The following is a 27655-nucleotide window of genomic DNA, read 5'->3' as shown; positions in this document are numbered from 1 at the left end:
ACCATAGAAGCGAGAGGTATGTTAGGCGGTCTATCAACACCAGATCTAGAAGCTGACCCTGTGCTTGTGACCATTGTGATGCTAGGCACTGTTGTAAGGGCCGCATGTGCAACCTTGCGTTTGGGACAATGGCTATGCATGAGGACATCATGCCTAGGAGTTGTAATATCATCTTTGCCTGTATTCTTTGTGTTGGATACATGCGTTGTATAATCTTTTGGAAATTTTGAACCCTTTGTGGACTTGGAGTGGCTATTCCCCTCGTTGTGTCTATTGTCGCTCCTAGGTATTGTTGTACCTTGCACGGCAGAATGTGTGATTTCGCATAGTTGATGGTGAAACCGAGTTTGTAGAGGGTTTGTATGACCTGATCTGTGTGGTGTGAGCACCTTGTCAGTGAGTCGGTCTTGATTAGCCAGTCGTCTAGATACGGGAATACGTGTATTTGCTGCCTTCTGATGTGTGCAGCCACTACTGCTAGGCATTTTGTGAAGACTCTTGGTGCAGTTGTTAAACCGAACGGCAATACTTTGAATTGGTAATGTATTCCTTTGAATACGAACCTTAGGTATTTTCTGTGCGACGGATGTATTGGTATGTGGAAATACGCGTCTTTGAGATCTAAGGTTGTCATGTAATCTTGTTGCTTTAGCAATGGTAACACTTCCTGTAGCGTGACCATGTGAAAGTGTTCTGATTTGATGTATGTGTTTAGTGTTCTGAGGTCTAGGATTGGTCTCAGTGTTTTGTCCTTCTTTGGTATTAGAAAGTACAGTGAGTAAACCCCTGTATTTGTTTGTGTATCTGGTACCAGTTCTATTGCGTTCTTTTGCAGTAATGCTTGAACTTCTATTTCTAGGAGGTCCGAATGTTGTTTTGATATATTCTGTGTTTTTGGTGGTATGTTTGGAGGGATTTGTAGAAATTCTATGCAATAACCATGTTGGATAATTGCTAAGTCCCAAGTGTCTGTTGTTATTTTCTCCCACGTTTGGTAATACTGACTTATTCTTCCCCCCACTGGTGTTGTGTGGAGGGGATGAGTGACGTGTGAGTCACTGTTTGGTTGTAGGTGTTTTGGGGCTTTGAAATTTTCCCCTGCTTCTAGGGAATTGTCCTCCTCTGTATTGGCCCCGAAAGCCTCCCCTTTGGTACTGTCCCTGGTAGGTGGACGGTGTTGAATGTGAGGTACTGGCTTGTGTGGCTTGACCCCGAAACCCCCCTCTAAAGGTTGTCTTGCGGAAGGTGTTGAAAGTGCCTCTGCTCTGCGGGGAGTAGAGCGCGCCCATGGCTTTTGCAGTGTCAGTGTCCTTTTTTAGCTTCTCAATTGCCGTGTCCACTTCAGGTCCGAACAATTGTTGCTCATTGAATGGCATATTGAGCACCGCCTGCTGTATCTCTGGTTTAAAACCAGATGTTCGTAGCCACGCGTGCCTTCGTATGGTTACTGCTGTGTTAATTGTTCTTGCTGCTGTGTCCGCTGCGTCCATAGAGGAGCGTATTTGGTTATTGGAGATGTTTTGGCCCTCCTCAACCACTTGTTTCGCCCTCTTTTGTAGTTCTGTGGGTAGATGCTCAATGAGGTGTTGCATCTCGTCCCAGTGGGCTCTGTCATATCGCGCTAGGAGCGCTTGAGAGTTAGCGATGCGCCACTGGTTTGCAGCCTGTACTGCGACCCTTTTACCGGCTGCATCGAACTTGCGGCTCTCCTTATCCGGGGGTGGTGCATCGCCCGATGTGTGAGAGTTTGCTCTCTTGCGAGCTGCCCCTACCACGACCGAATCTGGTGGCAGTTGCGAGGTGATGAAAGCTGGGTCTGTGGGAGGTGATTTATATTTCTTTTCCACCCTCGGTGTTATTGCCCTACTCTTGACAGGCTCTTTGAATATGTCCTTTGCGTGCCTTAGCATTCCTGGGAGCATAGGCAGGCTTTGGTAGGTGCTATGTGTGGAAGAGAGGGTGTTGAAGAGGAAGTCATCCTCGACAGGCTCCGAGTGTAGAGACACGTTATGGAACTCCGCTGCTCTAGCCACCACTTGTGAATATGCTGCGCTGTCTTCTGGTGGTGAGGGCTTTGTAGGATACGCCTCTGGACTGTTGTCTGACACTGGGGCGTCGTATAAGTCCCAAGCATCTTGGTCCTGGTCACCTTGGCTTAAGGTGGTGTGAGCCGGTGAATGTGACGGAGTCTGTGCCGGTGAAATGTGAGCTACAGGTGGAGGAGAGGGTGGCGGAGTTACCTTCTTCACCAGTTTTGTTTGTGGTGCTTGTTCTTGTTGGAATTCAAGTCTCCCCTTCCTCCTAATAGGGGGAAGGGTGCTTATTTTCCCTGTTCCACTCTGTATAAAAATCCGTTTTTGAGTGTGGTCCACCTCGGTGGATTGTAATTCCTCCTCGAATCTATGCTTTCGCATTTGAGAGGACAGTGATTGTTCCTCTGAATAGGAACCGGTAGTTGGCTCGGTTGCGGGTCGTTTTGGCACCGAAACTATGTCCACGCTCTTTTTCGGCTCCGAGGCGACTTTTCTCTTTTTCGGAGTCGAACCCTCTCGGCGTCGATCCTCCTCGGTGCCGCTGTCTCTGCGTCGAGCAGCTTCGGCTCCGCTATCTCGGCGTCGATCTTTGTCGGCAGCCCTATCTCGGTCCTGAGATGGCTGGGTGCCTGTGTCTCGACCCGAGTCGGACGATCTCGGCACTATTTCGGCCTTCTTCGGTGCCGATGGTCGGTCACCGCTTTTATGGGTTGAGCCATGGCCTGATGGCAGTGGCATCCCCTGGGCCTTGTCAGTCTTCTTATGTGCTATCTTCGCCGTCTTACTCACTGTTTCATGGTCGTCGAATTCGTCCGAGTCCGATTCATGGATCGAGAAGGCTTCTACTTCTTCTAGTTCCTCGAATTCTCGGTGTCCTGTCGGCGTGGACGCCATTTGCAGTCTTCTGGCTCGTCGGTCACGGAGCGTTTTTCGGGACCGGAACGCACGACAGGCCTCACAAGTTTCTTCCCTGTGCTCGGGCGACAGGCACAGGTTACAGACCGAATGTTGGTCTGTATATGGGTATTTGTTGTGGCATTTAGGACAGAATCGGAACGGGGTCCGTTCCATCAGCGTCGATGTCACACGCGGTCGGGCCGACCAGGCCCCGACGGGGGATCGAAAAGTACCCCGAAGGGCAACGGAGATGTTATCGTTTCGATTCTATCTAACCCGATCCCGAACGCAACAATACCGACGTAATTTTCCGATTTTGAGCTAACTTTCCGTTCCGAAACCCGGAGCGAAAGGAACACGTCCGAACCCGATGGCGGAAAGAAAACAATCGAAGATGGAGTCGACGCCCATGCACAATGGAGACAAAGAGGAGGAGTCCCTCGGTCCCGTGACTCGAAAGACTTCTTCGAAGAAAAACAACTTGTAACACTCCGACCCAACACCAGATGGCGGGCTATGCACAACATGTGTATCTACAGCGACAGATGCCATCGAACTGGAACAATCATAAGCCGATTGTCTTTTAGCTCAAGATCCCTAGGCTAAATAAACAGGCAAATGCTGTCAGTAGCAGGGGTTAACTATTAAGGATGGAGGACTTAAATTGATTCGGGCAATGTAGATATGAAGTCAGTTTTGAGTAGCATCATGGGTAGCAGTGAGGATTTAGTGTTTCTTTGTTCAGTGGACTGTATGATCCTGAGGAGGTTTTAAATAGATACGAAATTCTCTCATCTTGTATAAAAGGGCCCTTGTCTTGGCCCAGGGGTGGGGCCCTTTGCTATAATACTCCTTGGTTTGACAAGGATTGCAGAGTGGCAAATGATAATTTATGTAAGGCCATCAAGCAATTACTGTATTCAGAAAAGCATATGCTATGGCTAGGAAAAGGAGAAAGTTAGCTCTTAAGGATAAAAAAATAGTATGACATTGTGGATGCATGCCAGAATAAAAACGCACGGCCCCCCTGGAGGGCAGTGAGGGCAGGCATGTCAATGGATACTTTGACAAAGTCACAGTCCATATCTTCCCAGACACCTAGTTGGAACACTTTACGGCAGTATACTCACAAGTTATCTCTAGCCCTGATGAAATCCCTAGCATTGGGGACCTAGGTATGACAATACTATTTAGAGAGGAGAAAGTCCTCATAGCCATTTGAGATAGTCCGTGTAACAAAGTGCATTGCCTGGACAGTGTCCCAATGGACTTGGATTATTGGCCGCCATCCTAAGTTGTGTTTTTAATTCAGCTTGCCGCAAGGGGATCCCAAAGTCTTGGCGCTTTTCATTTGTGGTTCCTATTTTTAGAAAGGGCAATGTCCATAATTCAAAGTGCTACCGCCTGATATCTCTGCTTGAATCAACTATAAAATTAATTGGAAGAGTTGTGTTAGAATGGGTCCTTCCTTGGGCAGGTGATTGTAATATAATATCTCAGATCCAGTATGGCTTTAGGAAGGGCCTAGAGACTGTTGAGTAGTGTTTAATTTGACATCTAATCGTGGCTAACTATAAGTTGGCAAAGAGAACTGCAATACATTTGGCGTTTATGGATCTGACAAGTGCCTTTGACTGTGTAAAGAAGTAAAAACTTTGGGAGCTCCTTGCTTTTATGGGTCTTGATGGGGACTTGGTCTCCTTTTTAAGACTTCTGCATTGGGATGTGTCAGCCTCCATAAGGTACGATGAGAATGGAGAGCATGCTCCACTGCCAAAAGTAAATTGTGGTGTCAGCCAAGGTTGCGTTCTTGCACCCATACTCTTTATACTTCATATAAATGGATTACAAACATCTTTAGTGGGCGTAGGGGCAGATGCCCCGATGGTTGAGAGCAAGGCAGTACCTGCACTGTTATACAAGGATGAAGCGGTCTTGTTTACCAGAAAAGGCTAATGGCTTGAAGACCCTGCTTTATGAAAGACCTTGATTTGGAGACAAACTTTTCAAAAACACATCCCCTTCTGATTGAAGGGAAAAACTTTACTCGGTCCCATCATTTCCATACCTTGGTTTGGATTTTGATGAGACGTGTTTTTGGTCTACATGCATTAGTAATATATTGCCTTGTTTTACTTGGCTATTAGTTCCACCTTTTCGCTAGCTAATTGTATTGGTAGGAAACCAGTGTGTCCTGTTTTAGAGATTTTTAAAAGGTAGTGTATCCCAATCTTCACATATAGTATGGAGATACAAAAATGCCTGGGGCATTCAAGCGGAGGAAAATAGATTTTGTCATCAATTGTTGGGTGTCCTTCAGTTGACGTTCCATTTCATCCTCCACCAGGAATTTGGGCTTCAGTATGTACATGACTCTATTGGGGCAGCACTGCTGGTCTTGTGGTGCTCAATTTAGGAAAATGAGGAGTAAGATCTTAACAGGGCCATCACTGTGATTGCCTCGCTTGCAACCATGGCTTAAACATCCCATGGCTAAAATATATTAGAGTCCACCCTTGCCTTGGGTTATACATCTTTGTTTGAGTCTCCAGGTGATATTACGAAAAAAGATAAAACCTGGACCCTGGAATGTTTTATGAAGCATAGCCAGGTCAACAGGGAGGCGGCAGAAGTGGTGAAGCCAACTGTTAGAGAGTTTTGTTTGGCTCAAATGTCAGGGGGGACTGCACATTACTTAGTTTTTATTCAAAATGTGTATGAATGGAATCTCTCGACGCAATTTAGAATAGGAATGATACATTGGCTGCTGTGTTTTCCACTTGGGCAATATTCTGTGAATGACATCTGTGTCTGTTGAATTTTGTCTTCTTTTGTAAGTTTTATCTTCCCTGGACTAGGACAATTTTATTACCACTTTTGCGCAGACATAAATTCTCTAAAAGCAAAGTTGCACAGCAACTAAATGATCAAGATACATGCTTTTTTGGTTAGCTGTTTCCTAAGAAGTATTATACGTGTGAGGAAGGCCATGATGTTTTGAGGGTTACTTTTAGTTTTTCAGATTTTCTATGTAAGGTTCAACAGGTTAAAACTTTTTATTGAAGTGTATGCACTATTATGAAGTTGAGAGATGTATTTCTTTTTATTGTTTTTAGCTATTTATTATTATACTCTGCTTTCTTGCTTTGCCTTTTATGATCATCTTAGAAATGATTGTATAAAGATTTATTAGTAAAAACCAAACACAGCAAAAGGTGCAGGAACATTCTTGGCCCTAGGATATTTAGCAGAGTGTATAACCAACTGACAATTCTGCAGATAGTTTCAGGGGGTGAACAAAAGGATGCTTCATAGCTCAGCTACTCTGTATTCCCTTTGCCTTATCTCCAAATCTTACTAATTCTCCTCCATCTGGCATGGTTGTGAACAGAAGAACCCTTGACAGGTAACAAGCACTCATATGAGGCCTGGGAAATTCATGGATTTAATCTCTGGTTGTTTTTAGGGTCTGTCATTGTATGTTTTGTGCATTTGGTATTGATAAATAGCAGCGAATGGACTGTAGAGGTAGTAGATTTCCTCCCCAGTTTCTGCCTCTCAAAGGCGTAGTTGAATTTGGGCGCCAAATGTCACCTACTACTCAAAAGCACTATCAGCATTTCAGAAACATCATTCTAATTGTGAAATATTCCAAAATTGACAAGTGCTCCAATTAGAAACCCTGAGTGATGACAGCACTGGCAATACTGTTTACTAAGCATCACAAGTTGACTGACAGACATTATTATAATGTCACACTTTATAAGCTACCATGCAGCCAGACCAAACCTTTTCAGTCCTGTGGCTCAGAATGCTGTCCGTTGTTGCAACTGGCAGCCCAGGGATGGTTCATGCAGTATTTATTTTTAAAACAAGGAGTGACTGAAATATACAGTGACTGCTACTGCCAGATATAGCCCATGTATATTTTGAGTACTGCTGCTACGCATCATATGTGCATTTAGAGGAGACTTACACACAACAGTTATTGTACATTTTATATTTTGCACAGATCTCTGTGGCAACTGTTAGGCTGCTCAGTCAGAAATGGGTTTACATATTTTTTCTATTAAATTCAATGGTTCATTTGAATGTGTCAAACTGTTGCTAAATGACTATTCTGAATTGTAGAAGATAAATGAGGGGAATTTGAATTATAAGCTTGAATTGTGTTGCTGTTGGCCAAATGTTCTAAAGACCAGTTTTATTAAATGATTAAAACATTTGCAACCCCTGAGAATCACTACACTTTAGGTTCTGTAATTGTTAAATCACTTTCTCCTATTTAATAACCAATGTTATGATTTAGAAAAAGATTTCAGAATGGCTTTAAAAATGGTTAAGGATGTTCAGTTTAGAAGGGGTGCGTTTTGGACATTCCTTCCAAACTGTAGATTAATACCATACATGCAATGGTTGGTGCAACTACAATTCCAGTTGCACACCATTGTTATATAACAATGACTTTCCAGAAGACTGACTGCCATTCATGACTCAAAACAATAAGAACTCAAGTAGTGCAGTTATAGTCCCATAAACACACAGTGACGATGGTGTTTCTTCAAAGTCCATATAATGGTGTAATATTCTTGAAGTTCATTTCATTGTATAAATGCACATTATCCAGTACATAAACCAGAGAAGATCAGAGGCAGCTGACACGTGTTTCGTCAACTTGACTTTTTCAAGGCTTCAAATGTATGTTACATACATAAATGTTACCTAAAATTATTGGTTTAGAAGAATCAATTGTTAGTATCATATCCAGTGTGCTCAGTTTATAAGGTGGACCTCAAAATTGATGAGTAAAGACTGAAGGGGTGAATGACACCAAACTAAAGCAAGAGCTTACTTGAGTTACGTGAGATCAGTAAGAATACATAAGTACACCACAAGAAATTACCAAATATGGTAAAGCAAAGAAATTAGACTGGAGCAAATTTGCTGAAGGCAGAATCAACTCAACAGGAATAATAATTACCCGACATTTAAGAGAAACACTACTGAAATCAGTCTTGACATAATAAGTCAAGGTAAATTAAGTCAACTGAAAATGCATACAACAAAATGAACATGTGGTACGCATTCATAACTTTACAGAGAAAGCTACTTCATATTCGTTTGTTAGGCAAAGCGTATCAATTGTGTCATCACACGCACAAGAACCCTGAGCCTCGGAGTGATCAGCTCACAATAGCAAATGGTCAGCTCTTTGATGTGCTACCAAAAATAAGTCACCCACCTGAAACTAAAGTTCTCCACTGTTGGTATCTTTCATATATTCACATGCTTGAATATATTTCCCGTTGGCAGGCTGGGAACTCTTGTTACATTAGTTTGATTAGTAGTTCTACTGTGTTGATTACCATCAGAAGAACACAAAGCTTACATAATCATTCCACCCCATGGTATCATCCAGTCAATGAGGTGAAATGATAAAGACCCCCTGGCTAACCTAAGACTTCAAAAGTTAGATTTCTCCATTGTTTATTTTTGCGAGGTATCCTTTAGAACTCAGCTATACATTCAATGATTTCTTCAATTAAATATCATAATTTTGCTTACAAGTTATTATGCCTTAGCATTATTCTGTATACACCTAAATAATCATTGAGCACCCCTCAAAATTGTTCACATTATTAAATATGTCTAGACCTATTTAAACATTGCAGTTAAGTTCTGTTGCCGATTTAAAATTGCAATCAAATATGTGATTGCCAGACACATTATTCTGGACAGGCAGGCCTTTCAAACAAGTAGAAGGATCCACAGTATGATTATTGGAAATAGTGGTGAAGGATTTGAAGAATATTTGGAGTCACTTCCCTTTTGACACCTTCTCGTAGCCAGGATATAAATGATAAATGATGTAAGTGATGGCCCATTACAAAGCGGCTAACTGCCGCTCACTAAAACAAAACACTGGTACAAGTATAACGCTTCTTCTGGCCAGAGCCTGGCAACCCCCTTGGGAATACTGAAGGCCCCTCAGTTTGAAGACCACTGCAATAGACAGATGTTTCTGGAGGGCAAGAACACCTTATGTATATAGCTGGCCTTCACCTAGAAAATGTGACATTTGAGTCGCCGTTCCAAAAAATACCTTGGAAGATCTTGACAGAAGGCTAGCCCTTACCCTTTCCAGTGAGGATATCTAAGCATCAAAAAAACTAAACTCCTGTTCCCTCCAAAAAGAGAAGATTGGAAACAATATTTTCCAATTTTCTAGCAACAAAGGCAGTTCCTAAAAACAAACTTCAGAAGCGAACCTATGAGCCCTTACATTAAGACTCAGCTTTATGGTCTGCCAAATAATTAACAAAAAGAGAGTTGCAAATGGTTCTTGCAAACAAAGAGGCAGCACAATCTGGAAAATACACCATAAGAATGGACAGAAAAGTGGAATACTCGCCCATGGCTAAAATTCCTGTAAAAAATGGAAAGGGATCATTTTGTTACAATAGACGACGAATAAGGAGGCAGAACATTCTATAGTACAAGCATTCTTGACAAAACCACCCACTGACAGTCATTAGGATCTCATATGTAGCAGAATCTTGAGTGATTGCAGACAGCGCACCAGGTGAAGATATTGCTGATATGGCAAGTCATCAACAAGTAAAGCACCATTAAAGAAAGCTGACTTGCCACTGAAGCAGATTCTGCCCCTGCTAAGGAAGTAATCATAAAAGCTGTGATAAAGGAACTTTCAGTAGCCCCAGTGACAGACAACCTTCCATTATCGACGGAGCACACCCTAACCATTTAGAAGTAATATCTACTACAGATGATGGTACCCTAAAGTCCACTTTTGTAAACAAATACTGTTTCCTCAGGCCCTGCAACATTTTCTATTCAATCCATGTTGGTGTCACCATTAAGCATTTAATTGCAGCCAAAGCCAGTAGTGATCAGAGACGAGGAGGAGAAAATAACAAAGAACAGACAGAAGCATTATTTTCATCAGAGGATATAGTTAAAGAGAACCAACAAGGTCCAAGCCCATTTCAACTTCCTATTCAGTTTCTGCCACCTCAAGGACCAACTCTTGCTTATAAAATGCCCTGGGGGGGGGTGTCCAACAATGCGCCGTGAGCGGACGCAGGATCTCGGAGCTCCGCTGCCGCAATTCCAAAGCGGTGACCTATGGCCCTGTAACAGCCGGCCTGTAGGGGTTGCACAGTCTCCCTGGTGCAGAGGAGAGGCCAGGAGGGGAAAGACAGAAAAAAGGCCCCTGTGTGGCCCCCAGCACGTCCTACAAGAGGGCATTGGAGATGAGGAGGGCCGGAGACAGCTCTGGCGGAACAAGGAGCGAGCGGCAGGCCCTTGCGGCATTGAGCGGGTGCCGCAGCTGCAAGCGGGGTGGTCCCGGACATCACCGTGGCCCCAACTGGCGTAAACTAGAAGTACGAGGTGGGAAAGTGCCAGCCCCAGCGGGGGTTGCTGGTCAGTGGGGGACCGTCGATAAACAGAGCTGCCGCGGCCAGCTACGGGGCGGGGACGCGACGACAGAATGGGAGAGCGCCAATGAGGAGGTATTAAGGAGGAGCAGGAACGCCTGGGAAGCAATAGCGGATCCCGGCGACGACACAGAGCAGAGGGGGATGTGAACCCTGGAATAAGGAGACAGAAAGGTGGAACAAACCTGGGCCTCGGAAGGCCAACGTCAGACAGATCGGGCCGACTTGGTAACAGTTGGGCAGCAGCGCGGCATGGAGGAGAAGCTGAGCCTGGGCCCTGAAAGGTGGAAGACATACAGGTGGATACCTAGGGGCCCCTCGTACCCCATGAGGTGAAAAGTGAGGTGGGGACTGGTGTCCGGAGAGACGGCGGATATATTTTGGGCCAGTGGGGAAGACCTGGAGGTGGCTGGCAGTGGGAGAATCAGCAGGAGAAGAGATTGGGCCATTGCGCAATCTAGGGAAGGCCGGTGCTGACCAGGACAATGATGTGGTCACGGCACCTCCTCAGGAGCAGTACAGAGAAAGAGGACGAGATGGCAGCTGGTGGTGCCCTGTGGGCAAGTGACATCTCTATGGCCTATGCAGAATTGGAGGTGAGAATGGGAGACCGATCAGCTTGTCCCACAAGTGCTGGCCCATACAACAACACATATATCCCACTGCAGGGGGGGGGGGGTCTAACAGAGGGAGTCGACCCAAGGGCTTGCACTAAAAGGATTACCTAAAGACTGATTGCAGTTGTTCACGTCCCAGGCCTGGTAGGACCAGCAGTGCCTCCCGGAGGAAGGAAGAGCAACTCACATGTGACATAGGACCTTATTGCGGCACAGGTTGTCACCTCTCCAATTAGGACCGTCAGCTTTGGAAGGTGACACTATTGGTTGGGAACCTCAAAGTGACCGGGATAAAGAAGGAAAGGCGAACCGAGGGGCGAAGGGAGACTTGGACAACGCTGTCTTGTCGCGTCCCCCGCTTCACACAGTGATCCCAGGCGGTGGCCAAAGTAGGCATGGCAACGGCACGAGTAGCATGGAAAGACTCCTCTATTACAGACATGTTTGCTAAACCAGCTGGGAAAAAGGCAGAACGCGCCTAAAAAGAGGGCCACCTAACTCCAGATGCCACAATAGACATAGATGCACCAGTCACTAGACCGTTCCTAGAAAACCTCTTCACTACTTTGAGAAACGACATAGCAGCCTTGAAGCAGGAGCTCGCAGCAGATGTCAAAGACATTAGATGTAATATGAGTGAGCTGGAACAGAGAGTTGACTCCTTAGAGTGGGGAAGTGACAACAGAGACGAGGAGTTAGAGGAGCACAAATGTGGGATCCTCACACTAAGGGACAAAACAGCAGACCTCAACTACCAACTGGAGGACTTAGAGAACCGTTTGAGAAGGTGCAACACTATGCAAAGGGATTCCACTCCAGGCGGATACAGGGAGACTGAAGGACTATGCCCTCCGCTTGTTCCGCTATGTGGCGCTGGATCTGGTGGAGCAAGACATTCTTTTAGACCGCACGCACAGAGTGGGCTGGCCAGCAACCTCACCAGGACAACCGCAAGACATTCTTATCTGCCTGTATTACTATTGGCAGAAGAAGGCGATCATGGCAGCAGTGAGAGACAAGATTGTTATTGAATTCGAGGGCCACAAAGTGTGGCACTATCAAGATCTCGCCCAGGCCACCCATCAAAGAAGAAGACTACTCCAACCTCTTACCAGCTTATTGCGAGAAAAGTGGATCAAATATAAATAGGGTCACCCTTTCCACATCACCTTCATGTGGAACAACAAGACATTTAGCCTGCGTACAGTGGAAGAAGCCCGTTAACTGCTAGGCCGGGAGACCCTGGACCGAGATGGGCCTTCCATGCCCCCAGGGGGATCCTGGCCTGGTGGGGTATCCACCTGCCGGGGACAGGAGAGGAAGATCAGGAAACCAACTGCCCAAGACATGGGCCGTGAGAGAGCAGCTCTTCTTCAGCAGCTACAACAGAGGGACAGCACCTCAGACCGGATAATGACTGAAGGCGGTCCCCCCCCGGAGACTACTCCCAATGGAATGCCTGGTCGTTGGGGGGGTGAGAACGGATGGTAGACTCATGGGTCTTCACCATGGTGGCAGTTGATGGCCGTTGGCGGCAGAGCTCACCCCAACTGGTGTGTGATGATGAAGTTACATGCCACTGACCTGGACTCCTACGTTACGTTTCAGATGCAGGTTTCCAGGCGGGGAAACTACCAGTTAACTTGTTGTTTGAATGTTTCTATGTTTTCCTCACTAGTAGCTCAAACAGGTAGATTATGGCATGACTTGCACACATGCATACCAGATTTTGACAGGACACAGCAGGGGCTTCTCCATCCTCCCAATAACAATGAAGCAACCCCGCTTATATAGCTATGGTTAAGATCCTAAGCTTGAATATCCAGGAGTTGAATACCCCTGTTAAACGATTGGTGCTCCTTTTCTTTCTCAGAGATGCGTGATGTGACATCTGCCTTATGCAAGAAACTCATCTGCTTAGAGCGGATTTGAGGCGCATGCACTCGAAATGGTTTAACCGGCAATATTTTACCTCAGGCACTAAGAAAACAGCCGGAGTAGCAATCCTATTGGCCACGCATTTCCCAAGCCAAGTGATTCAGACCCTATTTAAAGCGCGGGCAGGGTATTCTCTCTGTGTATTACCACTCAAGGATACACATTCACATTAGCAAACATTTACGCACCGAACTTCCAGCAGGAGGAGTTCCTAGAAGAGGCTATAGGAGAAATATTGACCACACCAAATAGGGATATTATGGCTGGGTCATCCACACTACAGCATTCCTGGCGGTTAAACCCTACACTTCTGCGCCAAGTCGGGGCGATATCAGAAATAGCCCTAGCTATCACACAGTTCCTACAAACCAACTATAACCCAGAGGTCCCGGTGGCCCTGTTGTGGGACAACCTGAAGGCAGTGATCCGCGGCACCTTTATTGAAAGGGCAGCCAGGTTGAACAGGGACAGGAGAGATAAGAGGGCCCAACTAGAATCAGAAGTCAGGGATCTTGAGGCGGAACACAAACGCACAGGTGCATGCAGAATCTGGAGGCAGCTAACAGCCGCCCGCCAACAGCTCAAAGCCCTAGATTCTGGAAAAGAAGAATATGCTCTTCTGCACTTAAAATAGAAATTCTACGTGGGAGGCAATAAAGTGGGTTATTTACTTGCACACCAACTCTGTGCTCAATCCCTCCGGCAGCGGGTAGTAGAGGTGACGGACTTTCAGGGCAATAGGGTAACCCAAGATGCCCACATAGCACAGGCGTTTGAACACTTCTGCACTACACTATATGCGGCTGACCACCTAGACCCCAGCTAAGCAGACTCCTAGCTGGACCAACTGCCCTTGAACAGTCTCAACACTTTGGAGTCCCTGGCTCTGGAGGAGGATACTGGGGTTGCAGAAGTGCTACAAGTCATACAAATGGTGGCCCCACACAGAGCACCGGGCCCAGATGGCTATACGGCGGCCTTCTACAAGACCTATGCCCCAACGCTAGCACCTATTTTAGCACAACTCTACAGTTCATTCAGTGTAACCGGAGCCCTAACAGATTCTATGCCTCAGGCCACTATTACTGTCATCCCCAAACCATGCAAGGACCCGACACGGTGTTCATCATACCGTCCCATCTCACTATTAAATGTAGATGCAAAGATATGCATGGGAATTCTGGCAGCGCAGCTGGGCCCCCATATGCAACACCTAATTGACTCAGACCAAGCAAGTTTCATCCCCGAATGGAATTGCAGCGACTATAATAAACTCCTGTGTCATTTGATCAACAAAGCTCATCGCTCCCAGACCCCCATGGCACTTCTCTCGATTGAGGCAGAGAAAGCGTTTGATAGAGTACACCAGCCATGCCTACAGCTGGTTCTCACTAGAAAGGGACTGGGAGAGAGATTTAGTAGATGGGTGTGGGCCAGTTATAATTCCCCAAGAGCGGCAGTCAGAGTGAATGACATACTATCGCCCACCTTCGCTATCAACACAGGAACTCGCCACAGCTGCCCACTGTCGGCACTACTGTTTGCTCTATATATGGAGCTGTTCGCAACCAGAGTGCAACTCAGTCAGAATATTAAAGGCCTGAAAATGGGTGGTAGGGAGCACAAATTAGTGCTATGTCGATGACGTGATGCTGGTGTTAACGGATCCCAAGTCCATCCTACCCCCATTGATGGGGGAACTGGAGAGATTCAGGGAGGCCTTGTATTTTAGAATCAACTAAGTGAAATCCAGCATCGTTAATATCACACTTCCAGAAGTCAACCAGAGATATTTGGAATTACATTTCCCATTTACGTGGGCATGCCAGGGAGTTACTTACTTGGGACTCCAGATACTCCCGCCATTGGGGCGTACGATAACTAGCAACTACGCGAAGCTCTTACAGGGGGCCAGGGTGGATCTCATAACTGGGAAGAAATATCTATTATCTTGGCTGGGCAGATTAGTTGCAGTTAAGATGTCATTGCTTCTAAAAAATACTGTAAGTCATGCAAACCTTGCCGCTACAGCCTCCCCCCCCCCCAGTTCTTGCTAAACTACAACGGCTAATAGATGATTTTATTTGGGGAGGCAAAAAGGCACGAATCACTGGGAAATATGCATATCTGGCTCCATGGGAGGGGGGGGCTGGGCATACCATGTGTAAAGAAATACTAACAGGTGGCTCAGCTGCATGCATGGTGGAGTGGGCCAGACCCTGCACAGAGAAGCACTGGTGCTTCATTGATCAGCCAGTGGCCGGCATCCACATATGGAAGATACCCTGGTTGCCAAAACCCCATTGTCTCCCTGGTTCTGAGGGCTACATTGGGGGTCTGGGACACCGTCCAGACGCGACAACCTGTCCTCTCACATATCGCCCCTGTCTCCGTTCATAGGAAACCCAGAATTTCCACCCGCAGCACAGGGCACCTCCTTCAATACCTGGCAAAAGGTGGGTTGTAAAAGGCTGGGAGATGTCTTTGATACGGAGAGCCTCATGGACTTCTCGCAATTGCAAACCTGTTACGATCTACCACCCACTGCTCGTTGGCAATACCTGGCCCTAAGGCATTGGCTTTTACAGCCAAATATACGCCTTTATGTGAGCCGCCCATTATTCAGCTTTGAAAAGTGGCTGATTACTCGCACAGAAGACAAGTGTATTCTTTCAGATATCTACAAATTCCTCAACACCCCTCAGAATTTACTAGGGCCCCGGCACAGAAACTCTGGGAACTGGAGTGTGAGGGCACCTTCACAGATCAGGAATGGAAGGACATTTGGCGTAGAGCACGAAAAAAGGCAACCAGCACGATGGGAAAGGAGACATTGATCAAAATAGTTCACTATTGGTATTACACATCGGCTAGAGTAGCCATTCGTAAAATGGGTGAGGATGGCCTCTGCTGGAGACGCTGCAGATAGCCGGGCAACCTGTTACATGTAATGTGGCACTGTCCCCAGCTACAGTCTTACTGGGAAGCAGTACTGGCTGACATCAACAAAATCTGGAACACAGATCTCCAGAGACTTCCTAGTTACATCCTTCTGGGCCTGCCGAATCCACTTGCATAACCACTCGCCTCACCAAAAGGGCAGGCAATCACCCTGGCACTAGGTGCGGCTAAACAGGACATACTGGCACACTGGGGGACAGATCATACTCCAACACACTTGCAATGGATCCATAAACTGTGGGATCGTCTTGGTATGGAACAATTAACGGCCAGAGTCACACATACCCTGCCACAATTTGAGAAAACCTGGGGAAGTTGCGTGCACTTCCTGTCTGACAAATTCAAGGAACTCACCTGTCCTACCTACCTATGCATATTAGGCCTCACTCGGCCCCTGCACACTACCCCATAAGCTGGAAGAGGTCCTCCCACTCTGTTGTCCTTTCTCATGCCCCAACATACAAGCTAAAGCAGCACTTTGTGAGGTTGTTTAATGTAGTTTTCCCTTCCCCTTCCCATTCCCTATCCTTGGTCTAGTATGTGTTTTTCCCACCAGCCATTGGATGTCGATGGTTGTATGTTGTATTGTTGGAAATAAGAATAAACAGAATTGAATCGTAAAATGCACAAAGGTACATTATTTTAAACAACCAGATGGCACACATTATGATCCAGTAATACATGACAGAAATGCTTCATATGCTTCGATGGTCCAAGTCTCAATAGACTTGTTTTCTTTACTGCAACAAATGATTACATTTATATAATTGAATTTACAACAAATGCCAAATATTCAACACATTGAACCACTGGCTGTCTTAATGTGCTTGCCTATTACCACTGATCTTCTAATTCATTCTAAGGTCCCAACATTTTTTTCTCTTCCCTCTTTTTTTAGTTTTTTGTTTGTTTATTCAATTTTAGATAAACATACAACAACAGAGCCCCATGAGCAGTACAAATACGTACACATAATAGTCCTGACTGTGTCCAATCAGGAGATATATCTCAGACAACCAAAGAAAAAATAGAGCAGGGGAAAATACCACCCCCCCCAGTTCTCAATGCATCAGGGTCCATCAAAAACAACGTGTCCTAGACATTGGGAGCACATCTCAGAAACAGAGGCAGAAAACTACCCTGCTCACAGGGCTGGAGAAACAGATCTGCAACCAGCTGAAGAAGAAAAGGGGCAACAGAGAGGAAACACGGGCAGCACAATTATCTAGCACTGCAATCGTCCATGGCGCATACGAGCGGCAACTCAAGGTTAATCTTCTATGTGCGTGGCCAATCGAAATGAGCACTCAATACTTTATTGATGGGACTCCAAAAAGGAGCGCAGAGATGCCCAGATGTCTCTCGGTCGGGAACCCTCAGGGACCAGTTCCCAGAAGATCGTTAATTGCTCTTGGCAGAACGCAGTATCTCGCAGCCAGTCAGACCCACGAGGGGCCCGGCCTCGCCCCCAACACATCGCCACCCGGCGCTTGGCCAAAGGCAGCAGCAGGCCCACCAGTCTCCGCGAAGCCGACAGCACTCCATCCACCAATCCAAGCAGCGCCAGCGTAGGAGAAAGGGGCAAATCTAAGCCAGTCATCTCCGCAATCGCATGCATTACTTCCAGCCAAAAGGCGTACACCTCCCCACAATTCCACGCCAAGTGTAGAAAATCAACATCCGGGGCGCGACACCTTTCACAGTTAGCATCCGCACGCAGCCCCATAGCGTCCCCGCAGTAAGAGGCAGCACAACCGACTTAGACCAGTTGATCACTATACCAGAGAAGGTGCCAAACCGAACAATCTCATCAAGCAAAACATCTAAATTTGTACCCGGCTCTCGAACATACAACGCAATGTCATAGGCATACACTGAAATCAGTATAGGTCGCTACCGGAACGGCAAACCTTTTATTATGATGTCGCAGGAAGGCAGCAAGCGGCTCCATCGCTATAGCAAAAAGTAGCAGGGACAGGGGACACCCCTGACGGGTCCCCCGAGCAACCCGAAAGGGGGCAGATATACTGCCATTCAATCGAGCAGCGGTTTCTGTATACAGCAATCGGATCAAGATCACGAAGCGCTCGATCAGGCCCACCCTGTCAAGAAGTGCAAACAGATATTTCCACGCTAGTGAGACAAACGCCTTTGTAGCATCCAGAAACACTTCCGCCGCCTCCTCCTCCGCCGCGAGCGTACTCGCGACCGCGCAAAACGTCCGCAAATTAAGTGTTGTCGACCGCCCCGGCACAAACCCAGACTGGTCAGGTAGCACCAACCTCGGCATCAGCGGGCGCAGCCGCGCCGCTATCATCTTGGCCAAAATTGAATTATCTATGTTAATCATAGAGAGCGGGTGATACGAATTGCAACTGTGCGGATCCTTACCGGGCTTAAGGATCGTGACAATTAGAGCCTTCCCAAAGGGAGGCGGGAAGAATCCCAGTCTCCATCGCCTCGGCATAAACCTCCAACAACTGAGGAGCTAGAATGTCAGAGTATTCCTTGTAAAATGCAGGAGTCAGTCCATCCAGTCCGGGGGACTTGCCGCCGGGCAAACCGCAAATTTTCTCTTCCCTCTTTCCTTAATTAGTTTACCAGGCCAAAATGTAATTCCCTCCTTTTGCCCTCTCAATCACCCTTATTGAAAGAAAATTCTCACCAGTTGTAGAGATGTTTACAGTGTTGCTAGGGTCACTGATGTAATCTCCAGCCAAGGCCACCAGACGAAACTCATAGACAGAATCCTAGGAGATAGGGGGAGATGACAGTTATAAAGAGAAGGTATTACTGTTTATACTGGATTATACGTTTGTATTTATGTGTTTTGTACAGTGCTGAGTGTCTCTTTACGGTAACCTCATAGCGCAAAAATATACTAAAAGAAAAATGAACAAGGGAATGACTGGTGTCTTGCACCACATCTCTGTCATCTGAATAAATACTGAGCGATCAGTTGAAAGGATGCTAATCAAAATTTCCTGGGAAATAATTAGGAGCCAACATTTGCAGATAAGCACTAGTTTCAAAAGACTTATGAACAAAACAGTGTCTTGGCCTCCACTGGTTGGTTCATGTGATCAAGTCTCTGCAGGTTCAGAGACAATATGGCAGCGTAATTTTGAAATAATGGCAGGTTCTTAAATGTCTCAATGAAATACCATATGTGTTCCATAAACTGAGATCTCATCAGCTCGACCCAGCGATACGTTTTCAGAAGTAGGATTTTCTTCTACACCAGGTAGGGCCGCAAACTGAGCACAGCATGGATCAGAGGAGAAAATGGCGCCAAGAAACATGGATGTCCTAGGCTTAGGGTTGGGCAAGTAGAAGTACCTGATCCCCCTGGTAAAACTATTTCGGTTTTGCCTTCCTTCAAGCACATAGTGTATTCCTGCAGCCAATTTAAGATAGTTTCTGTAAAAAACCTGAGGTTTAAATAAGGCAACCTGTATAATTATTGCAACCTGTCTACTTTTTTTTTTTTGCAGCATGTTACTGGATGTGTGATATATATATTTTTGCTTTGTGTTTTATTTGGAAAAGTATCCATTCAACAAGAGAGGCTTAACATGGCATGTAACAAAACGTTTTTATTGCAACTTTGAAGATGTGATTCTTACTCAATTATTTAAACAAGGCTATTATCGAAATTTGACAAATCATGTTGAACCAGTTTAAGAAAATGAAAAGTGAGAGCACAGATGTCTCTCCTGCTATACAGGCATGAGTTTCATGATCAACTGAGATCTTCACATAGACAATAATATGTGAATGCTGGTTGAAGACACATTTATTTTAGAAACAAATTACATGAACAAAATAATAATCATAACACTGCACACAACATTCCTCTCTTGACCAAGCATAACCAAGTGAAAGTATTTTGCTAGCAGAGATCTGAATAACAAACATAAGCCACATAAAACAATTCAATTTTTTCGCTTTCTCTGAAGAAAAAAAAAAGTAGGATTCCTAAATCAAAGCAGGTCCTAACTGTTCTACCAGGAAACGTCAGCCTCTCCCGAAAGGTAACCTTTCCTAAAGAACCAGAAGAAAATGAATCACCAGGGGACTCCAGGTCCCAGAAGTTTATGCGTTAGGAGGTGGCAGCTGCGGGGTCTTTCAGGGGGAGGTGTGCTGTCACCTGTGGGGGCTACAAAGTGCCGCGCTAATTCCTGCTGCGCTGGCTTGCTACTGCCATTGCTGGGGACTCTAGGTCCCAGATGTTCATGCACCAGGGTGGGCCCGTCGGAGTCCAGAAGATGCTGGGCTGGACAAAACCCATAACTCTAGCCCTTGCCCTCTCTGACTTTAGCACAACAAAAAGCAAATCCAATCCCTTTCTGCTTGCCTAGAAGCATAGCTTTATCAGCCTTCACATTATGGGCAAGAGAAAAGCAGTTGAGACCTTGGTTGGGAAAAGGAATAAAAGCTCTAAATGTATTCCCACAGACACAGCTGGTATTACGCACACTGACACAATGCCTGAGGTCATTGATAAACTGATTGAGGAGTTTGAATCTTTACTTGGGGGCACCAAAGCGAGATCCCAGACTCACGACCGAGTGGCTGGTAAGATTGATCCTTTATTTGCCAAAAAGACAAAAACGAATCTGCCTAGAACTCTTGAAAACATGACAGGCCCGGATGCCCTTGTGACTAGCATACTTCGGAAGGCCTACGCTAAAACTCCAGCAAACCCTGAACACATGGAACATCCACCTTTCCCTTTGGAGCCTGCAATTATATGCAAAAGATATTCAGCCTTTTTTGATCTTCATCCTGGCAGTGACCCAAAAGAACCATTAGATTAAAAAGCAGAAGAGGGGAATCTGGTGGTCCAAACTGTTTTGGGTTGTTGCAGGGGGGCATCTGGTTTTGATGAAATTGTCACTTTGGTTAAGAGTTTTCAACGTGAGGTTATCGACCTAATGTCACAAATAGCGGCTCTGGTGGCTGAAGTAGGGATATTAAGGCAATCTAACTCCCCCTGAAATTCCAGCAAGTGGCAGAGCCTTAACTAACCTCTCCAACTCCAAATATACCTCTCTAATAGATTGACACAGTAAGCACAATTTGGCAATAGGAAAAGCTACATGTAGTGAAGGGAGCAAGAATCATCAGATGCATTTTCCTCCTGTTTTAACCCCCCAAGTTCACCCAACAGCTGATAATAGAACTCCAGGGGTAGGCCATGACAGGACCATGGGCCCGGCTCTTTCCCCAGTTTGTAAGGGGAGGGTCCCCCAGTGAAGAGGGGAATAGAGAGGTAGTTAATGGCCCTGTCAGGGCCTATATGACCAATGTGCCAGAGTTAAATACTGGTGCAAGAGAAGATGAGGACTCACTTAAGAACAATTTTACCCGCCTGTAAGACGTACATAAATGCTACTTTTCCATTCTGACATAGTGCGTGTCTAGATACCATGATTCATGATCAGCACACTGTGATTGTATATTATTACTCAGATGAGGCACACCAAGCAGGTTGAGGGTTTAGTGGGGCTGGGCCTACACAAATACCCCCTGGATTCTCTAATCCAGTTCAGCCTTTCCCAGACCTCCTTGCTCACGACAATGTTCCCATGTTGGTCCAGTCACCACTAGCTGTAGAGAGGAACTACAGACATACCTCAGTGGTTCGCTGACTCAGCCCAGGCCCCCTTTGCAGCACACATGGCTTGAGTGAGCACGGGTGGGGGGCTTCTTCCCAAGCTCTATGGAAGGGGCACTGGTCAGTCCTTAGGGATATGTACTGAGGTGACCTTTCCTACCACGCAGTCCCTTGATGTTTCTAATGACCCAAATCACAGTAGAATCTTGTCCTGGAATTTGGCAGGCCTAAAGGACAAACTGTGGGATCCTAATTGGGGCAAGTTCATTGCCTATTCTGATGTTTGTTTCCTACAGGAGACATGGTGCCTGGAACCACTGTATAGGGCGGGTTACTTGAATTTTTGTATTCTGGCTCAACATACAAGTATTGGTTGTCCTTCTAGAGGCCTAACTATTTGGGTTTGATCATCACTGAGTGTAGTCATAAGGGCACTCGATACAGCCTCAACTGACCTACAAGGTATAGTAGTAAGGCAGGGTGCGTACTGTATATCTATAAAGGAGCAGGTGAAACACCGACACTAAAGCACTTTATGTCACACAGGAAAACGTTTATCCTCACGATTTCCTGATTATTTCAGGGGACTTTAATACAATCAGTGAGCCACTAGATATTTCTGGTAAGTCTTTCTGCGAAGCTAGGGATGAAGAATGGGGTATCCCTGCTTTGAATATGCATCCGGTCAAAAGGTGAAAGGATACTGCTTATCAGCTGCTTTCACTTATCTTGTGGGCTGCCAGCCTACAATGGCCGCACTTAATTGGATCATCAAGCTCACTACACTTACAATCGGCCAGGCCACACTAAGGGGATTGATTATGTCCTGGTTTCTCTGCCCCTATGGAGGTTGAAGGATTACATGAAGATGGTACAAGGTCTGACAGTGACCACAACACCATCCATTTCACACTGGCGGATGTTATATCTCTCCCAAAGGCCACTACTCTATCTCGCAGCAGGGAAACAGGCCTGCAAACAACAGGCGTACTCTGAAACGGGCTAGAGTTGTGATTCTGCCCAAAATTTTGGATATTATAAATAAGGTCCTCATCACTGCCCAAGTGTACCTAGATAAACTGTTTAATCCTGATTGGAGAAATCAGGACATACTTGCTATACACAAGACCATTTATTCTGCTGTCAGAGCTTGCTTCCAGCAAAAATATAGGAGGGCCCGTCCAATCACAAAAGCACTTAATACATGGTTCAATAGACTGTAGAGCTGCCAAAATGGAATTGCTCTCAGCTTTGAAAAGTTGGAGGTGTGAACCCATAGGATCTATGAAAACCCCATAGGACTTGGGATTCTCACCTCTGGGATCTTATATCTGATCTGGTTACAACAACTGACACCAAAACATTCTGGCAGTTAACAGCTAATGGGAGTCAGACAGGACATGGCAGTATGAATAAACATATTCACCCCCAGACGAGGAGGGAGCACTTTTCAGCGCTATATGACACGGCAGAAGAGGAGGACTCTGCCATTATTGCTCCACCTAACCCCCGGAGACTTAGCTCTGAATTTGATCTGACCATTGACTAGAGGCAACCAAGAGGGCCATTAGCAGTATTATCCCAGGGAAAGATGAAGGACTGGAAGCAAACCCTGGGGACCTCTTCACTGCTTACAGTGATAAGTGGGCGGCATACTTTAACAAACTTTCTAATGCAGTTCTAGAGGGTGTTGAGATTCTTGCCTCATGGCAAGCAGCAGAAATAGTACTCATCCATAGAAAGGGCTCAGAGGATAACCCACTGAATCACTGGCTGATTAGTCCGATAGATGTCTCCCACAAAATATTTTGCAGACAGATTCTGAATATTCTAGAAACATGTACAGAAGAAGTCGAAGTGCTGCCATACCTTCAGGCAGGGTTTAGTAAACAAGTCAGCACCATAGATTAAGTGTTCAGATTCATGACTAGCTATTAGAAAAGAGTGGTTATCCAGAAAGCACATCTTTATGTTGTTTTGTTGGTTCTAAAAAACGCTTTTGATTTAGTTCCACGTGATCAGCTTTGGGAGATGATCAAAGCTAAAGGGATTCCTCTGCCACTGCTTGACACCTTATTACGACTGCACTCAGATTCTTAAGCATAAGTCTGGTGGGGTCAGCAATTAAAGCACAATGAACAAAAAAAGTTAGAGGAGAGGTGTGGCAGGGCTGTGTGCTAGCCCCCCCTCTTTTCTCCCAGTACTTGAATGTTGCAGTAGCCTCTATGGAGCAGTGCAGGAGCAATGGACATATGATTGCTGGCAGTAGAACACCAATACTCCTGTTTGGGGACGATCCCCTGTTCATGTCTACACCACCAACAGGCAAACAGATTTGGATGTAAAGGTTTTCTGATATCTGTAGAGAACGAACAGGGTTTGGAAATCAACTTGGGCAAAACCAAGTTTATGACCATTAACCCTCATAGGGCTTTTAAAGGGTCTATCACACTGAGTGGGTATAGTTTGGAAAGGGTGACTGAGTTTGACTACTTGGGTATCAGGCTCTCTTCAAACATGTCTTGGTTTACACAGATTAGGAAAAGAGGCCTCATTCTGTAGCATTGTGCCTGAGGGATATCAAGGCTATAAACTCTTTCAAAACCAGGCATTTATCAGCAGCTCTTAAAATTTACCAGTCCAAGGCAGTAGGAAGTGCCCTATATGATGCTGAATTGTGGGATCATGTGGGGCTATCATCTCTGTCCACTGGTGAAAATAATTTTCTAAGATCATTATTGAATTTACTGAGAAGTACCCCCACCTTCCCCTTGTTGTGGGATACTGGTGTAAAATCAATCTTAACAAAGGCCAGATTCAGACCTTTTGCATATTGGCGGAGACTGAGGTCCACGCCGGCCTTAGACAACTATCACTGTGCCTTTAAAGAAATAGCTGCTATGGACATAGGAAACAAGGTCAAATGGCTAGCCAGCCTTAAGTCACTATTAAAACAACTAGGCTTAGAGGACTTTTGGGGAACTGAGTCCTATACGAATTTCATATTGAAGGCCCAGACCATAGAATTGTACTATGCCCATGTTTGGGGACGAAAGTCTATGATAAGAGTGCAGGATTACTTACTGTTGTTTTTATGGACCTTAACCACCACTCTAGGTTTAAAGACTTACTTGATCATATTTCAGTGCCATTAGGCAGGAAGTTGTATGTCAAGTTCTGGTTTGGTACCCTCACCGTTAAGTCCTTTTGCCAGAAGTGGGAAGGAGCTCTTGATCGGAGTGGCACATGCCCAGTCTGTCTACAGGGGGATGAGACACTTTTACACAATTTTTTTTTCTTTCCGGGCTAAGATCATCCAAGGAAGAGGTGGATCATTCTGATTTGTAGGCAGTTTGGCACAAGCCAGTGTCTCACTCCTTTTAGGCTGTTGTGAGCTGAAACTAATGAGGCAGTCATATGTGCGGGGTAGCAAAGTATCTACAAGGAGCTGGACTAGTCGATCAAGTACTATGCTTCATCAATAACTAGCTGCTTGTAGTGGCTTAAGCCGCCCCCTAATGATCTGCACTTTAGAGTTATTTCACCTGTGGAGCTTTTCATGTATTTGTGGAGCTGGTTGAGTGCTCTTCGAGCTTTGGAATGCACAATCATTTGTTGTTGTTGTGTTCATGATTGAACTATGTTTTGTGCATTTTGATGCCAACACTACACTCTCAAGCTTAGAATGAGAGTATTAGCGTGCTCCCAAGTTTTTATAGATGTGATTAAATAGTGTTTCAAAGGCTTTTAAGTCTGACAAAACAGGTCATGCTGTTTTATAGGCAATTTTCCATACACATTGGTCCACTAATCTCTGGATTAGCAATCAGCTTGGTTCTTTGTTTTTAATAATGACAGGCTTACTCAATTATAATAATACTTAGCATCGAGGTATTGCTAATTTGAGATAAGACTATTTTTACTTAATATTGTATGTAATGCAGATTTTATTATGTATTGGCACATCGTAAGAGATTTTTTGTGTGTGTTTGTATGCTTTTATGGTTTTTCACCTAAATAAAGAATTATAATCAATTATGTCACCTATGAGAACCAGAAGAGTCTTGTACAAGCGTGGAATAGTAGAATTAAATCACATCTACTGAAAACCCTGTATTGCCAGAAGGGTTGTGCTTTTCCACGCAACAGTTGGTGCGGCTTTTGACTTTGCTGTAAGGGTAGGTAGTAGACCTATCAAGCCCCTGCTTGAAATCTACAGGCGGAAATGCCTTCCTGTCCTGCTGTATGGCACGGCACTTTGGGGGTATAGGGATACTCGAGCTCTTACGGTGGAAGAAAATCGCTTTTGTAGAAGGCTCCTGGGAGTTGGACAAAACATCCCTGGTTTTTGCCTTCACCTGGAATTGGAGCTTGAGTTTGTGCAGGATACTATCCAGTTGGCTCCCCTTCTGCTATGGATTTCAATCTGGAGTAACAAACATGCTACTCTTAATAGGGATATCCTAAGGGATTGTTTGGCTTGCGACAATGCAAAGAATATTCCCTGGCTGATGCACATAAGGAAGATGGCTCATGACCTGGGGCGGCCTGAATTGTTTGATTATCCCGAGGGTCTGACTAGCCATGACAAGAAATGGGTTAAGGACAATTTTCTGAGAATACAGGACGCCAAAAGGGAGGGGGAGGCTTTAGGGAAAAAATCAATCAGGGACTACATCATGCTAAAGATGTGGGTGGGCCCTGAAAGCTATCTTTTAGAAATAAAGGATGTGAGGGAAAGGTCTCTCATAACTCGATTCCGCCTGGGAAGCATTAGAAGTAATTTGTGTTTCCCGCTAGGTCAGTATGGGGACAAATGTATTAGACTTTGCCCCTGCGATTGGGTGTCCCATCAGACCTTGCTCCATTTTACATTGTTTTGTGTTTTTTATGCACCGTTTTGAACTCGTTTTTTATTACCTCTCCGAAGGCCCAAGGGTTTCGTGCAATATCGTCCTGCTTTTTTGTGGTTACAAATGGCCTCAGATATATTGGTATGGAAGGGCCTGGGATCCTTCTTGAAGGGAGCCATCACCTGGCGTAATAATGTAGAGTTTTTAGAATGATTTCTTCTATTTTATTGTTTCTTTATGAATGTGGTTTTTATATGTTCATATTTATGATGGGTGTTTTTATCATATATGGTTTTATTGGTATATTAATAATGTATTGGTGATGATTTGATGTAATGGATGAACTTTTTCATACCGAATAAAAGTTTCTTTCTCACATCTACTGAAATATCTTAAGAAAGAAAAGGTTACTTACCTGTAAATTCTAGTTCTCAAGTATAAATATATTTCATGGATGTACATGCTTGACGTAGTCCCTTTCATCCGACTGTGAATCTCAATTTCAAGACTTATGACAAGGAATATTTCAAGCATGCAAATCTGTGAAAGATCTAATTCTGGGTTTGGGAGAGATAAAACCAGACAGAGTTTAAATGAAAGTAGATCCAGGTGGAAGTGGAGGAGTTAGTGGCTACAGTAACTTTGAATGCAGCCAGGTGCAATAATGATGCCAGCGGGTCTGGAACAATAAAAAAGCCATTGGGGCAATAACCAGAGGCAGAGCTTTAAGGTAAACATTGGTGTACGCTGAGTGCAGGAACCAGTGAGATTACCTAAATGGAACAAGAAGTGAGTACAAAATGTACACAAATACCAGCAACACAAGAAACAATGGTAGTTCAGGTGGATGATAAAAACAGGGAAAGAGTCACCTGAAGGAATGGGAAAACAGTGGGTGCAGGAACAACCACAAAAACATAAAGAAATTAAGTGCTAATGTGTCAACAAGAGAACGAAATAAACCAATAGAAGAGCCAGTTTCAAGGACTGAACTTGGGAGAATATTTGAAGCCAATGTGTGCATGAACAAATTAAAGAGATTAGTTGGTCGGTGTAGCACACCATGGCAACACCTGACAGAATGGCAGTATTCCCATGTGCAGGAATTAGTTATGATGCCTACAGGCACTGCAGAACCAAAAGGTATAGAAACCAATTAGCAGGTTTTATGATAGTGTTTATGCACACCACCAAATACATATTATGGGAATAAAACTAGGAATGTGTCTACATCACTTGACAAAGAGATTTAAGTAACTTATTTGGACTTCCTCAT

The 27655-nt window shown here is 45.1% G+C and overlaps 1 protein-coding gene across 2 annotated transcripts in view; it reads right to left on the bottom strand.

The window, feature by feature from the left end:
- IGSF9 (immunoglobulin superfamily member 9) overlaps positions 1-27655 on the bottom strand; it is a 466550-nt gene that overhangs the window by 137304 nt on the left and 301591 nt on the right. For both annotated transcript variants that reach the window (XM_069217763.1, XM_069217765.1), the window contains exon 15: positions 18572-18656. In XM_069217763.1, coding sequence (XP_069073864.1) covers positions 18572-18656 — 85 coding nt within the window. The remainder of the gene's footprint in view (positions 1-18571; positions 18657-27655) is intronic.

Source organism: Pleurodeles waltl, chromosome 12 (genome assembly GCF_031143425.1).
Source record: "Pleurodeles waltl isolate 20211129_DDA chromosome 12, aPleWal1.hap1.20221129, whole genome shotgun sequence".
NCBI lineage: Eukaryota > Metazoa > Chordata > Amphibia > Caudata > Salamandridae > Pleurodeles > Pleurodeles waltl.
The sequence above is the reverse complement of the archived record's forward strand: the minus strand, read 5'-3'. Positions and strand labels throughout refer to the sequence as shown.